Source organism: Convolutriloba macropyga, chromosome 1 (assembly GCF_964194025.1).
Source record: "Convolutriloba macropyga chromosome 1, txConMacr16.3, whole genome shotgun sequence".
Classification (NCBI taxonomy): domain Eukaryota; kingdom Metazoa; phylum Xenacoelomorpha; order Acoela; family Convolutidae; genus Convolutriloba; species Convolutriloba macropyga.
In genome coordinates this window covers 65,498,377-65,510,733 of record NC_134468.1, presented here as the reverse complement: position 1 = coordinate 65,510,733, position 12,357 = coordinate 65,498,377, and the positions used below count along the sequence as shown (strand labels likewise).

The 12,357-nt window shown below is 37.2% G+C and overlaps 1 protein-coding gene across 3 annotated transcripts in view; it reads left to right on the top strand.

The window, feature by feature from the left end:
• LOC142341713 (excitatory amino acid transporter-like) overlaps window positions 1-9,570 on the top strand; it is a 45,547-nt gene extending 35,977 nt beyond the window's left edge. For all 3 annotated transcript variants that reach the window (XM_075392893.1, XM_075392877.1, XM_075392885.1), the window contains exons 10-11: window positions 8,094-8,234; window positions 9,194-9,570. In XM_075392893.1, coding sequence (XP_075249008.1) covers window positions 8,094-8,234; window positions 9,194-9,434 — 382 coding nt within the window. In that variant the 3' untranslated portion in view covers window positions 9,435-9,570. The remainder of the gene's footprint in view (window positions 1-8,093; window positions 8,235-9,193) is intronic.
• The last annotated feature ends 2,787 nt before the right edge of the window (window positions 9,571-12,357 follow it).

The window sequence follows — 12,357 nt, the reverse complement described above, 5'->3', positions numbered from 1 at the left end:
CCACCCCAATTCGCCCGACATGGGTCAATTATTTTTAATTGCTCTCAAACAAAGTCTGTAGCAATTATATTAGTACTGTCGGTCTTTTTTATGCGATTTTTCGCTTGACCGATTTTTTGTCTGACACTTTTGACTTTTCGTCCTCAAAACCGGGATAAACAGGTAGCGCCCAGCGAGCATTAAGTGCTATTAGAGCTTTTCAGCTCTGTTTCTGCTCAAACTGTTTTGGAGACTTATACTTATGGTGTGAAGGGCGGTTCTTAGAGGTTGAAGACACCCCCACTGTTGACCCCCTCACTATTGTCCCCCACCCCTCAACGCGCTGTTGCCCCCCACCCTACTATTGCCCCACCCCCATCAGCCCCCGGTGCAACACACCCCCAGACGCAGGGGCCAGAAAACGTCCTTAAGGGTTTGATAATAAGTTATTGGAAAGATTTTATTTGCCATGGAATTGCTTTCAATTTTTTAATATAACAAATTTTATTAATTTTTTTGATAAAATTTGCATTTTCAAATTTTTTGAAAATTTTTGTTAGTTTTTTGGTTTCTCCAGCGTCAAGAGCCACATTACCTCCTCTGGGGTTAGATTATAAGTTACTGCATAAATTCTAACTGCAATGGAATTTTTTTCAAGATTTTAATATCAGCGAAAAAACATTTGCAATTTTTTCAAGTTTTTTGAATCTTTTTGATTTTTTGATCATTTTTCCCGGTACCAGGGTCTCAGGGACCTCCTCCAAGGCTTGGCGATGAGCTGCCGAATAGTTTCTAGAGTTAATGGAATGGTTATCAATATTTGGCTCCAGCTTCAGTATTTTTTTGATAAAATTTAGTTTTTCAAATTTTCGGAGCATTTTTATCATGTTCCAAGTTTATGGATCTTTGAGCCAGTGAAACTATTTGAAGCTTGAAATAGAGACGCTGGATAGTCTCTTGAGACAATGAAAATGTTTCGAAGAGTTTATTATCTTGAATTTTAGCAAGATTTTGTTAAAGTTTGCGATTGTTTTCAAAATTTCTGATTGTCCTTTTCCGAGTTTAACGATCATTACTGGCCAACGACGCTTTTCAACTTTCTTACCGGGAAATCTGGAAGCTTTTCTTTCAAGTTTTGCAATATTTTGCAAATTTTTAGAATATCAGTTTATTTGATTTATTTACTTACAAGGCTAGAAAACTAAAAGTTGGCAGAGTCGACTCAAGCTAAAGCTAGCCTCAATAAACCCTGGCTAGCTACTGACAAAGCCAACCGCTCGTCAGTCGTTTGAGAGCGATTAGCCCGATGTTAGTCGGTTATGTTGGTAATTGCTCTCGAACAAAGTTCGGAATAATTTTTGTATCTTTTTAATGCAAATTTTTTGCTCTACTAGTTTTTTGAGATTTTGTTCTAGATCATTCTTTCACTTTTTAGCAACTTTTTCACGCGGTTTCTTTATTTTTGCGTTATCTGAATTGCTCTTTTCGAAATTAAGTTAGTTGCAAATATAAAGGCGGGTGTAATTGTAATAGCAAAGCATGTGCAGCGAAGCGGGACAGTTCGTGCTGTGGAGCTCCCTTAGAGCGTTGCGCCCTATTAGTCTCTGATAAATCAATTCATCAAAATTATTTCGAGTTAGACAATTTCATGGTGTGAGCGGCAGTTTTCAATCTTAAAATATTTTAACTCCCCACCGCCCTCTCGCTCACCAACCCCCTCTCTTCCCCCCTCTTCTGCTCCCTCGTCCACCCTCTTCTCGAGGGTGGTCGGTACCCCCCCCCCCCACTCGTCCAGCCATCCTTACCCTACCCACCCCTACTCCGGTCATTCTACCCCCACCCCTCCCGCGCCTAAATACTAGCGTCCCTAAGCCCAGCTGCCTACTACCGAAGCAAACTGATCGCCCCTCGTTTGAGAGCAGTTCGCCCGACGTTAGTCGGTTATGGTAACTAAAATCTGTTTGCGGTCAGAATGTTCTACAATGAGACAATGGGGAAGGTTCTTTCTATATATCTTTTCAAATTGCAACGATTTTCATAGCAATTATTGTAAACGTGTTGATCTTTTTTGATGAAAACTTTTTGCGTGACAATTGTGCTTTTCTTCTAGAACATTCTTTGACTTCTCAAGTTACTTTTTCACTCTTTTGTTCTTCAGTTTTGATTGATCTCTATTGCTCTCACTCCGAAGTAAAGCTTGTTGTAAAACATGCCTTGACTCACTCAATATTGACTTCCTGAATCTGAAGTTGACTTTTTACTGCAATTAAGAGAAATGATGTCAAGTGAGTGAGTGTCACTCTGATTTATGGTAAATTGTCATTGAGAGCAGCTAATTTAAGCAACGACAAGTATTCTTTCATTTGAGCAGCTGTTTTCTGTCAATTTGATAGCTACGTTTTTAGTTTTTTAGCACATCTCAAACAATGTTGCTGCTTTTGGGGTCTTCTGTAGGTTAATGCTGGTAACAATTGAAACGCTCTGTTTTTAAAACTTTCCGGAGTGGACGGTTTTAGTAAATCAGATAAGTGCATATAATGCTAATTATAAGCTTCTTCAACCAAACTCTCTTGTTGATTAATTGCTCTCCAACGACGAAATTATTGGAAACATGTTGGTCTTTTTTATGCAGAATTTTTTCAACCGTTTTTATGCTTTTGTTCTTGAACAATGTTCGATTTCTCAAGCGACCTTTTCACACTTCTTCTTTTTTGAGTGATTTTAATTGCGTTGACTCCTAAGTAAAGTTTGTTGATAAGCTGAAAGTGGTTTTAATTTGATACAGGGCCTTATAGCCCTGTGTTGAAGGCTATAAGGCTAGGACTGTGGAGGTTGTATTTATTTGCACATAAACAATTTATCTGGGCTACAGCCCTTGAATTAAATTGCACCGCCTATCATTCGAGGGCAATTTGTCCGACGCTATTCAGTTCGTTCATATGATACCATTAGCAGTTGTCCCGATTCTTTATAAAATTTGTCCGTCCTTATTCTGTTTGTTGATAGCTGCTATGATACCATTAGCAGGTATTTTCTTTTTTATTCGATTCTATAGTTGATTTGAGACAGCACTTCAAGTTGAAAATGTCTCTAAGTGTTATCGTTCTCTTTTTTGAGAGATAGGGGCAAGAACTGCTTCTGGTTCTGTTTCGAAAAAGCCTTTACCTTTGTGTTTTCCTATATTGACTTCCTGAATCTGAAGTTGACATTCTACTGCAATTAAGAGAAATGAGGTAAAGTGAGTGAGTGTCACTCTGATTGATGGTAAATTGTCATTGAGAGCAGCTAATATAAGCAGCGATAAGTTTTATTTCACTTGAGCAGCTGTTTTCTGTCAATTTGATAGCTACGTTTTTAGTTTTTTAGCACATCTCAAACAATTTTGCTCCTTTTGGGGTCTTCTGTTGCTTAATGCTGGTAACAATTGAATTGCTCTGTTTTTAAAACTCTCCAGAGTGCACGGTTTTAGTAAATCAGATAAGTGCATAATGCTTATTATAAGCTTCTTCAACCAAATTCTCTTGTTGTTTAATTTCTCTCAAACGACGAAATTATTTGAAACATGTTGGTCTTTTTCATGCAGAATTGTTTTGACGATTTTTATTGTAAACGTGTTGATATTTTTTGATGAAAAATTTTTTTCGTGACCATTTAGTGCTTTTCTTCTAGAACACTCCTTGACTTCTCAAGCGACCTTTTCACCTTTCTCCATCATTTTTGAGTGATTTTAATTGCGCTGACTCGTAAGTGAAGTTTATTGATAAGGTAAAAGTGGTTTTAGTTTGATACAGAGCCTTATAGCCCTGTGTTGAAGGCTATAAGGATAGGACTGTGGAGGTTGTATATTTTGCACATAAACAATTTATCTAGGCTACAGCCCTTGAATTAAATTGCCCCGCCTATAATTCGAGAGTAATTTGTCCGACGTTATTCAGTTCGTTTATATAATACCATTAACAGGTATCTCGATTCTTCATAAAATTTGTCCGTCCTTAGTCCGTTTGTTGATAGCTGCTATGACACCATTAGCAGGTATTTTCTTTTTTAATCGATTCTATAGTTGATTTGAGACAGCACTTCAAGTTGAAAATGTCTCTAAGTGTTATCGTTCTTTTTTGAGAGATAGGGGCAAGAACTGCTTCTGGTTCTGTTTCGAAAAAGCCTTTACCATTGTGTTTTTCTATATTGACTCCCTGAATCTGAAGTTGACTTTCTACTGCAATTAAGAGAAATGAGGTCAAGTGAGTGAGTGTCCCTCTGATTGATGGTAAATTGTCATTGAGAGCGGCTATTATAAGCAGCGATATGTTTTCTTTCATTTGAGCAGCTGTTTTCTGTCATTTGATAGCTACGTTTTTAGTTTTTTAGCACATCTCAAAAAATTTTGCTCCTTTTGGGGTCTTCTGGTGCTTAATGCTGGTAACAATTGAATTGCTCTGTTTTTAAAACTTTCCAGAGTGGACGGTTTTAGTAAATCAGATAAGTGCATATAATGCTTATTATAAGCTGCTTCAACCAAATTCTCTTGTTGTTTAATTGCTCTCAAACGACGAAATTATTGGAAACATGTTAGTCTTTTTCATGCAGAATTCTTTTGACGGTTTTTATTGCAAACGTGTTGATCTTTTCTGATGAAAAATTTTATTCTTGACCATTTTGTGCTTTTCTTCTAGAACATTCCTTGACTTCTCAAGTGGCTTTTTCCCTCTTTTGTTCTTCATTTTTGAGTGATCTCTATTGCTCTCACTCCGAAGTAAAGCTTGTTGCTAATATAGAGTTGGTGGCAGCAGAGCAAAAGTAAGGGCAATATAGCACAGTCGGTAGTGCATATGGTAATGAAGTGAGAGGTGAATGGTTCGAATCCCGGTGGGATCAAATGTTTTCCCACCCGCCTGTCGTCCGAGAGCAATTCTTCCAAAATTAGTCGGTTTATGTTCATTAATATATGAGCAGTTTTATTGTCCTTCTGTTGATTTTCTTTCAAGTCAATTAATTTCATTTGTTTTTTGGCGCTGTCAATTTATGATATATTTGCATATTTGGGTTTTTTGACGTCCAGTTGGAGTGGGGATTTTGAGCATGCCAAAGCTGTAAGCAGAGTTAAAAAACGAGTAGTTTTGCGCCTTGAGTTATTAAAGTTTATTGCAAAATTTAGTATAAATGATATAATTTTCTGTTTAATAACCGAAAGCAAAGCTGGGGCTATTATTAGCCTTGTTTAATTGCTCTCAAACAAAGTTTGTAGGAACTATATTTTGTCCTGTAGGTCATTTTATGCGATTTTTTGCTTGAACGATTTTTCGTCTGACCCATTTGTTTTTTGTCCTCAAAACTGGGATAGACAGCGGGCATTAAGTGCTCTTAGAGCCTTTCAGCTCACTAGTCTCCAAATTTTCTATTCACAGAAACTGTTTTGGAGACTTATACTTGCGGTGTGATTGGCGGTTCTTAAAGGTTGAAGAAACCCGCCCCCCACTGTTGCCCCCATCAGCCCCACGCCCATCACCGTGGCTAGCTACTGACGAATCCAACTGCTCGCCCGACGTTAGTTGGTTATGTTTTTTATTTCAAGATTTTTGTCACAAACATATGTCATTCTGCCTTTTGTTCATTCCTTCATGTAATTTAAATGAAATTGCGTGCGATAAGTCATTTCTCACACTTATTGGAGCAAGTTTTATGTTCATACGCGTGATTAAGTTTTTGGTAACGCATGACTTCACTCACTCAATGACTTCCTGAATCTGAAATTGACTTTTTACTGCAATTAAGAGAAACGAGGTCAAGGGAGTGAGTGTCACTCTGATTGATGGTAAATTGTCATTGAGAGCAGCTAATATAAGCAGCGATAAGTTTTCTTTCATTTGAGCAGCTGTTTTCTGTCAATTTGATAGCTACGTTTCTGGTTTTTTAGCACATCTCAAACAATTTTGCTGCTTTTGGGGTCTTCTGTAGGTTAATGCTGGTAACAATTAAAACGCTCTGTTTTTAAAACTTTCCAGAGTGGACGGTTTTAGTAAATCAGATAAGTGCATATAATTCTAATTATAAGCTTCTTCAACCAAATTCTCATGTTGATTAATTGCTCTCAAACGACAAAATTATTGGAAACATGTTGGTCTTTTTCATGCAGAATTTCTTTGGCCGTTTTTCTGCTTTTGTTCTTGAACAGTCTTTGACTTCTCAAGTGACCTTTTCACACTTCTTCTTTTTTGAGTGATTTTAATTGCGCTGACTCCTAAGTTTGTTGATAAGGCAAAAGTGGTTTTAGTTTGATACAGGGCCTTATAACCCAGTGTTGAAGGCTATAAGGCTAGGACTGTGGAGGTTATATATTTTGCTCATAAACAATTTATCTAGGCTACAGCCCATGAATTAAATTGCCCCGCCTATAATTCGAGAGTAATTTGTCCGACGTTATTCAGTTCGTTTATATGATACCATTAACAGGTATCTCGATTCTTCGTAAAATTTGTCCGTCCTTAGTCCGTTTGTTGATAGCTGCTATGATACCATTAGCAGGTATTTTTTTTTAATCGATTCTATGATTGATTTGAGAGAGAACTTCAAATTGAAAATGTCTCTAAGTGTTATCGTTCTCTTTTTTGAGAGATAGGGGCAAGAACTGCTTCTGGTTCTGTTTCGAAAAAGCCTTTACCATTGTGTTTTACTGGCAGAGTTGCAAAATCTGGAGCGCGGGATTTTGTTTTATCTGTAAATTCCCAGTAAAACAGTTTTGCAGGATCCCAGTTGTTTCATAATTTTAAGTGAATTTCTAATAGCCGCTATCAGCTCTCTCAATGGTTAGTTTTTAGGCGACCTCCTTTTTTTACAGATAAAGCATTTGAATTATATTGGAGCGCTGTCTTTTTAAATTGCTCTCGAAGTTTGAACCAATTAATGTAAACGTGTCTTAATGCAAAATTTTTGCTTGGCCGCTTTCTTCTAGAACTATCTTTCCGTTTCACTTATTGAGTCACTTTTTAACGCTTGACGTTTTGATTTGAGTGATTTGAATTGTGCACATTCAGAAATTAAGTCTGTTGCTGAAATAAAACCGATTGTGAGCAAAAACCGTATTTTGCTCATGTGGCGTAGAGCTGAGTTTCCACGTCTCTCAGGCGAGAGGTCGCGGGTTGAACCCCTCCCCAGCCCGAAGATTTTACTCCATAGATGTTTCTCCAGCCTATGCCCCTTCTAAATTGTTTTCCTCGCCAGTTGTTCGAGAGCATTTTTTCCGACTTTACTCGGTTAATGTTTGGAGCATTTATCCAATTATTGCGGGGTGAAGTTCTAAATAAACAATGAAATTCAGCAAAACATTGTTTCAACAATTCGCTAGAACGAATAGTTAGGGGTTTAAAATTAAGATTTGAGCGTTTATTGTTGCTTCATATGTATTAATTTTGAACCGAGGTTTTTTATATTGAATAGGCAAATATTTTTTGCTCTTGGGTTTTGCAGAATTCTCATTTTGTTTCATCTTTTCTCGCCAATTAATGAAACACTGGTGCGCATGAGTTTTACTCAGTGCTCGCAAAAAGTAAGGTAGGGTGTCTAATTGCTCTCAAGCGAAGTTTGTTTCAATTATATTGGTGCTTGGTCTTTTATGCAATTTTTTTTTTGCTTGACCAACTTTTCGTCCTTTAAAACAGGATAAACAGGTTATGCGCGGAGGTCATTAAGTTCTCTTAGCCTATCGGTTTACAGTCGCTAAGTATGCGATTCATCGAAACTGTCATGAAGCTTCAAACCGTAGCTAGCGACTGACGAAGTCATTCGCTTGCCAATCATTTGAGGGCAATTCGCCTGTCGTTAATCGGTTGTTTTTTTGCCGAGGATTTAATTTTTTTTCAAACCTTTGTTGCTTCCTGCAGCTCTTCGGTAAATGATTTTACAAATGTATAGCTTCGAAGTGTGAAATCATGTAATCTGTGGTGTCTGTGTCTGTGCGAAAGACAGATTCTTTTGGATTTCTTGGATGTCTTTGATGAAATTCTGAAGGTATCCTCTGAAGTTGCATGGAATTATTCTTCTGGCTTTTAGGTCTTAGAAGCGGCGCAAAAGTTACTAACGTTGTTTATTGAGTTATTACCTTGCTTGTTGTGTTGTAGCCTCGCCAGCATTGCCTCATCAGTTGGTGCCCCTAGCATTCCAGCAGCCGGCATGGTCACCACCATCCTCGTATTTACCTCAGTCGGACTCCCGGTTGACAGAATTGCACTCATCTACTCTGTCGACTGGCTCCTTGACAGGTGAGTTCTCATTGCTTACCTCTTTCTTAGTTGGTTGGTCCTGTTGACTGATTGCACTGTCATCTCTAAGTTTGCCTTTAATTCTCTAATCAATCAGCACATATCACGTCAGTCTACTACAGATTGTCTTCAATTAGACGCAGTAAGATGTGAATCCGTAGCCGCTTCTCAGTTGCCGAGGGGCTGAATGTTTGCAAACCGCGAACTGTAAAACATAACTGGAGTCATGTAGAACGTGATTCTGAGCACTAATGCAAGGGTCTTTGAGAATGATGGACTATTAATTGTTCTTCTGAGCTAAAATGTATCTGCTAATAGTAACAGGTCCACTTTTTCAAGTCCCCCCCCCCCCCCCTAGGTCTTTGGTTTCTCCTTATTGGGTCTACTGGGCTCTACCTTGTTGGGCATCAGCCTGTAGTAGAGTCCCCTTTGCTGCTTCTTTTTTGCCTTTCATAGAACAATTCTGATGCATCAGATAAACCAACATTCAATCCAATTCAGTATTCAAAAGTAACAATTGACAATTAACTATCGACAGCCTTGAAAACTGAACAGATGTTTAATGCTGAAGATATTATTTCCTCATAGCTGTTTCATGCTTCATGGCATCCAAAATGTTAGTGTTGGGTCGTTAATTATTTGAATTTTCTTCAGAATTTTGTAAGCTTTTTTCAAACTTGTGAATTTCACGCATTGACACAAGAAATTCCATCTGAAAAGTTCAAAAAGTGCCTATCTAACGGGTTGTGCGCGAATAGTTTCCGCAGTATCAGAAATTAACAAAAAAAATGTTTCAACGTTACTTGTGGGGGGAGGGATTTATGCTTGGCGGATATTTGTTCCCCATTTTTAACTGAAGTAGTTTTCAGTGAAACTGTCCTTTAATTTGGCTGTTGTCAATTCTTGGAACGTTGTGTTAGTAGTTTGGAAACATGTGAGATGCAGAATGGTCTTTTCAGGTTCCGTACACTGGTTAATGTGTGCGGAGACTGCGTCGGCTGTGCCATTCTAAATGCACTCTGTCATGAAAAGCTGGAAGAATCGCGGAGAACTGTGAAGGCCAGAGGAAACAGTCTAAGACGAACGCCCTCTATGAAGAGGAAGAGCGCATCCAAGTTGCTGGACGAACTCTCAGATGCTGGATCATCTATTCCTGTCAGCAATGGAATTGAACTAAACGTATCGGAAGCTAATGTGTAATCTACTTATCTACTTTGACTAATTTCATTTCTATTACTTCATTATTCCTGTATAATTGTAAATCGAATTAGTTCATGCTCCAGTTTGTACTTATTTACCTTCTCAATTCGAATAAAATCAATTGTTTTGCAGTTTGTTTTATTGCGACGACTTGAATTATAATTTCAAAATCAAGTTACCTAAAGCGCATCACATAAAGATATGCAAACAATTCTTTTCTAGGATGAATTCAATGCACGATACGCGGAATTTTTGAGTTTTCCATTTATATCACTGAACATTGTAGGTAAATAGATAAATCACGTTGATAGCTGAATCCATACGGGGTACGGAATCAAAGGCACGATCAAAAATTAAAATTCCGAATCAAATCAACGGATATTAGCGAACAAATGTTAGCAGACGCTAAAATAACGAGTGAGATAAAGAAATCACGCAACTTCTTCCCAAGCAGGCGCTGTTTTGTGTTTTTGGAGGTCAAGCTCAATGAGTCAGTCAGCAAATAGCAAAAAATTTGTAGAAAATTTTGACTGTATCTATGCAAAAATATAGCAACCCGATATAGAAGTCGAACACTTAGATTGTAAGCATTGCTTGCCAAAGTTAAAGTTCTCACTTTTCAATAGCCGCCGTCAGCCTCTCAATGGCTATTATTTAGGCGCTCTCCTTTTTTATAAGTCAAAGAATTTGAATTGTGTTGGAGCGCTATCTTTTTTTAATTGCTCTCTCGTATTGAAGCAATTTTTGTAAATGTCTTTATGCAAAATTTTTGCTTGACCGTTTTGCCTTTTCGAGTGACTTTTACGCCCTTGACTTTTTGCGTTTCGCGTGATTTAAAATTCTCTCTCACTAGCAATTTCTAGCAACTGAACTCAATTGGTGGCAATTTAATACTAAAAGTCGAATAAAAAGTGCGAAACTGGTGCCATTTTTCACTTTGAATCTTAATAGTGGTATATGTTAACCTCTAATGTGGTTATTTGAAGCCCACTATTGAACTTCATAGTCCCATTTAGACTCCCCCAATTGAAGCAGGCTGCAATTGATTAGAGCTCGAACTAGTCGTTCGAGAGCTATTCTTCCGACGTTTAGTGGGTTATGTTTAAGATCTGTTCCTACATTTTCATGATTATTGAAGTCAAATTGGAGTCGTGATTTTGGTCACGCCGAAACAGCAGGTGGAGCGAAAAAACGAGTAGTTTTGCGGCGTGAATATTCTTTGCTCTAATTTTAAAATTTTGTGAGAAAACGTTTTGGACAAAAATTCGCTTTCTCGCTAGTAGTTTTTTGTTCACATGCGGCATTTTGACATTGATTTTCAGTTTTTTTTATCTGATTTTTAGGAAATGGTTTTCCCAATTCACTTATAGTCCGCTCTAGGTCTAGTTTTTGTTTTGTCGAGGAAAATTTTTTGAACAATATGTCAGGACTTGTCCTGCTATGTTTTTTTAAGATGTGTTTACACATTTTCATGATTTTTGAAGTTAAATTGAAGTAGTTATCTTAGTCACACCGGAAGAGGACTTGAAGCAAAAAAAAGCGAGTGGGTTTGTGGCGTGAAATTTTTTCACTCTGATTTTAAAGTAGAGAGAAAACGGTGTTTGAACAAAAATTCGATTTCTCGCTAGTGGCTTTGTGTTCGCATACAGCAATTTCACTTTGATTTTTCCGTTTTTTGGATCGGATTTTCTAAATATTTTTCTCAATCCATTCAAAGTTCATTCTAGACCTATTTTGTTTGAACAAATTTTTCTGTCTCGCTAGTTGTTTTTTATTCACATCCAGCATTTTGACATTGATTTTCATTTTTTTAATTTTTTTGATCGATTTTTTTGGAATTGGTTCCAATTCACTCGTAGTCCGATCTATATGTAGTTTTTGTTTAGTAAATGAAATTTTTTATATTGTACGTCAGGACTTTTCCTGGATTTTTTTTATTGGCTTTACCTTTTGATCACGTTTTCTGTAAGTCACGAATTTCACGTTTGACTTCTGACTTACTTATCTCACTGTTTTAACTAAATGAGTTTCAGTTTATTCCACAAATTGAATTACGCAATGTGGTGAATAAGTTCAATGTCAAAAGAGCAAAATCAAAAGAGACGGGATAAACCGATAAAGCCCGGTCATTAAGTCATAGTGCATTAGGTTATCACAATTCAATAGAATGTTTACTAGCTGACATTGGTATTAATCTTATTAGCTTTAAGTTTAGAAGCTGATTTAAGTATAGTTCTGAAATCTAACTGAAACTCTACTAAATTCGAACACTTTTTGACACTAAAAAAGAACTAAAAAAATCGGTGAATAGGTCTGTTCTTTTTTTCCTTTGCTTCAATCCTGATGTGCATGAAGCGCGTCAACGACTGCTATTTCCCGGCAATCTGCCGGCTATGTTACGCACTGGTTTCAAAAATAATTATTATAGAGTTCAAAAGTATCTGGCCGAAGCATCTCCGCAGAAGCCTGCTGAACAGCCTGTTTCTCGAACATTATGCCTGCTGCGTTCTTCGTTCTCTGCATCTTTCTAATAAGCTCCGAGGGTTAAAGACCAACAGTTGATTGAACTTCAAAGTTAGCCAAGTTGGGAACCAGCTGCTTTTGATAACTTTCTAACTTCTAAAATCACTTCTTTTTTCTATGTAAACAATGAGCATTTCATGGATATCATTACACTTACTCTTCAATGATTGGTATAGCGATTGAATGACATTAAGTAGAGAAAAAATGGTCAGGAATATTGCAGTTTCTTCAAATTTTACGCAAATATTGCAAACTTTGGGGGTTTTTCTAGTTCGTGGCAAATAACTTTTCCAAATTGCATTTGAGTTCAGCTTAAAAATAGCGTTATAATTTCAAAACAGAAAAAAAGACAACAGAACTACAGCTTTACTTGTCAAAACAGACCCCTTAATTTAAATCA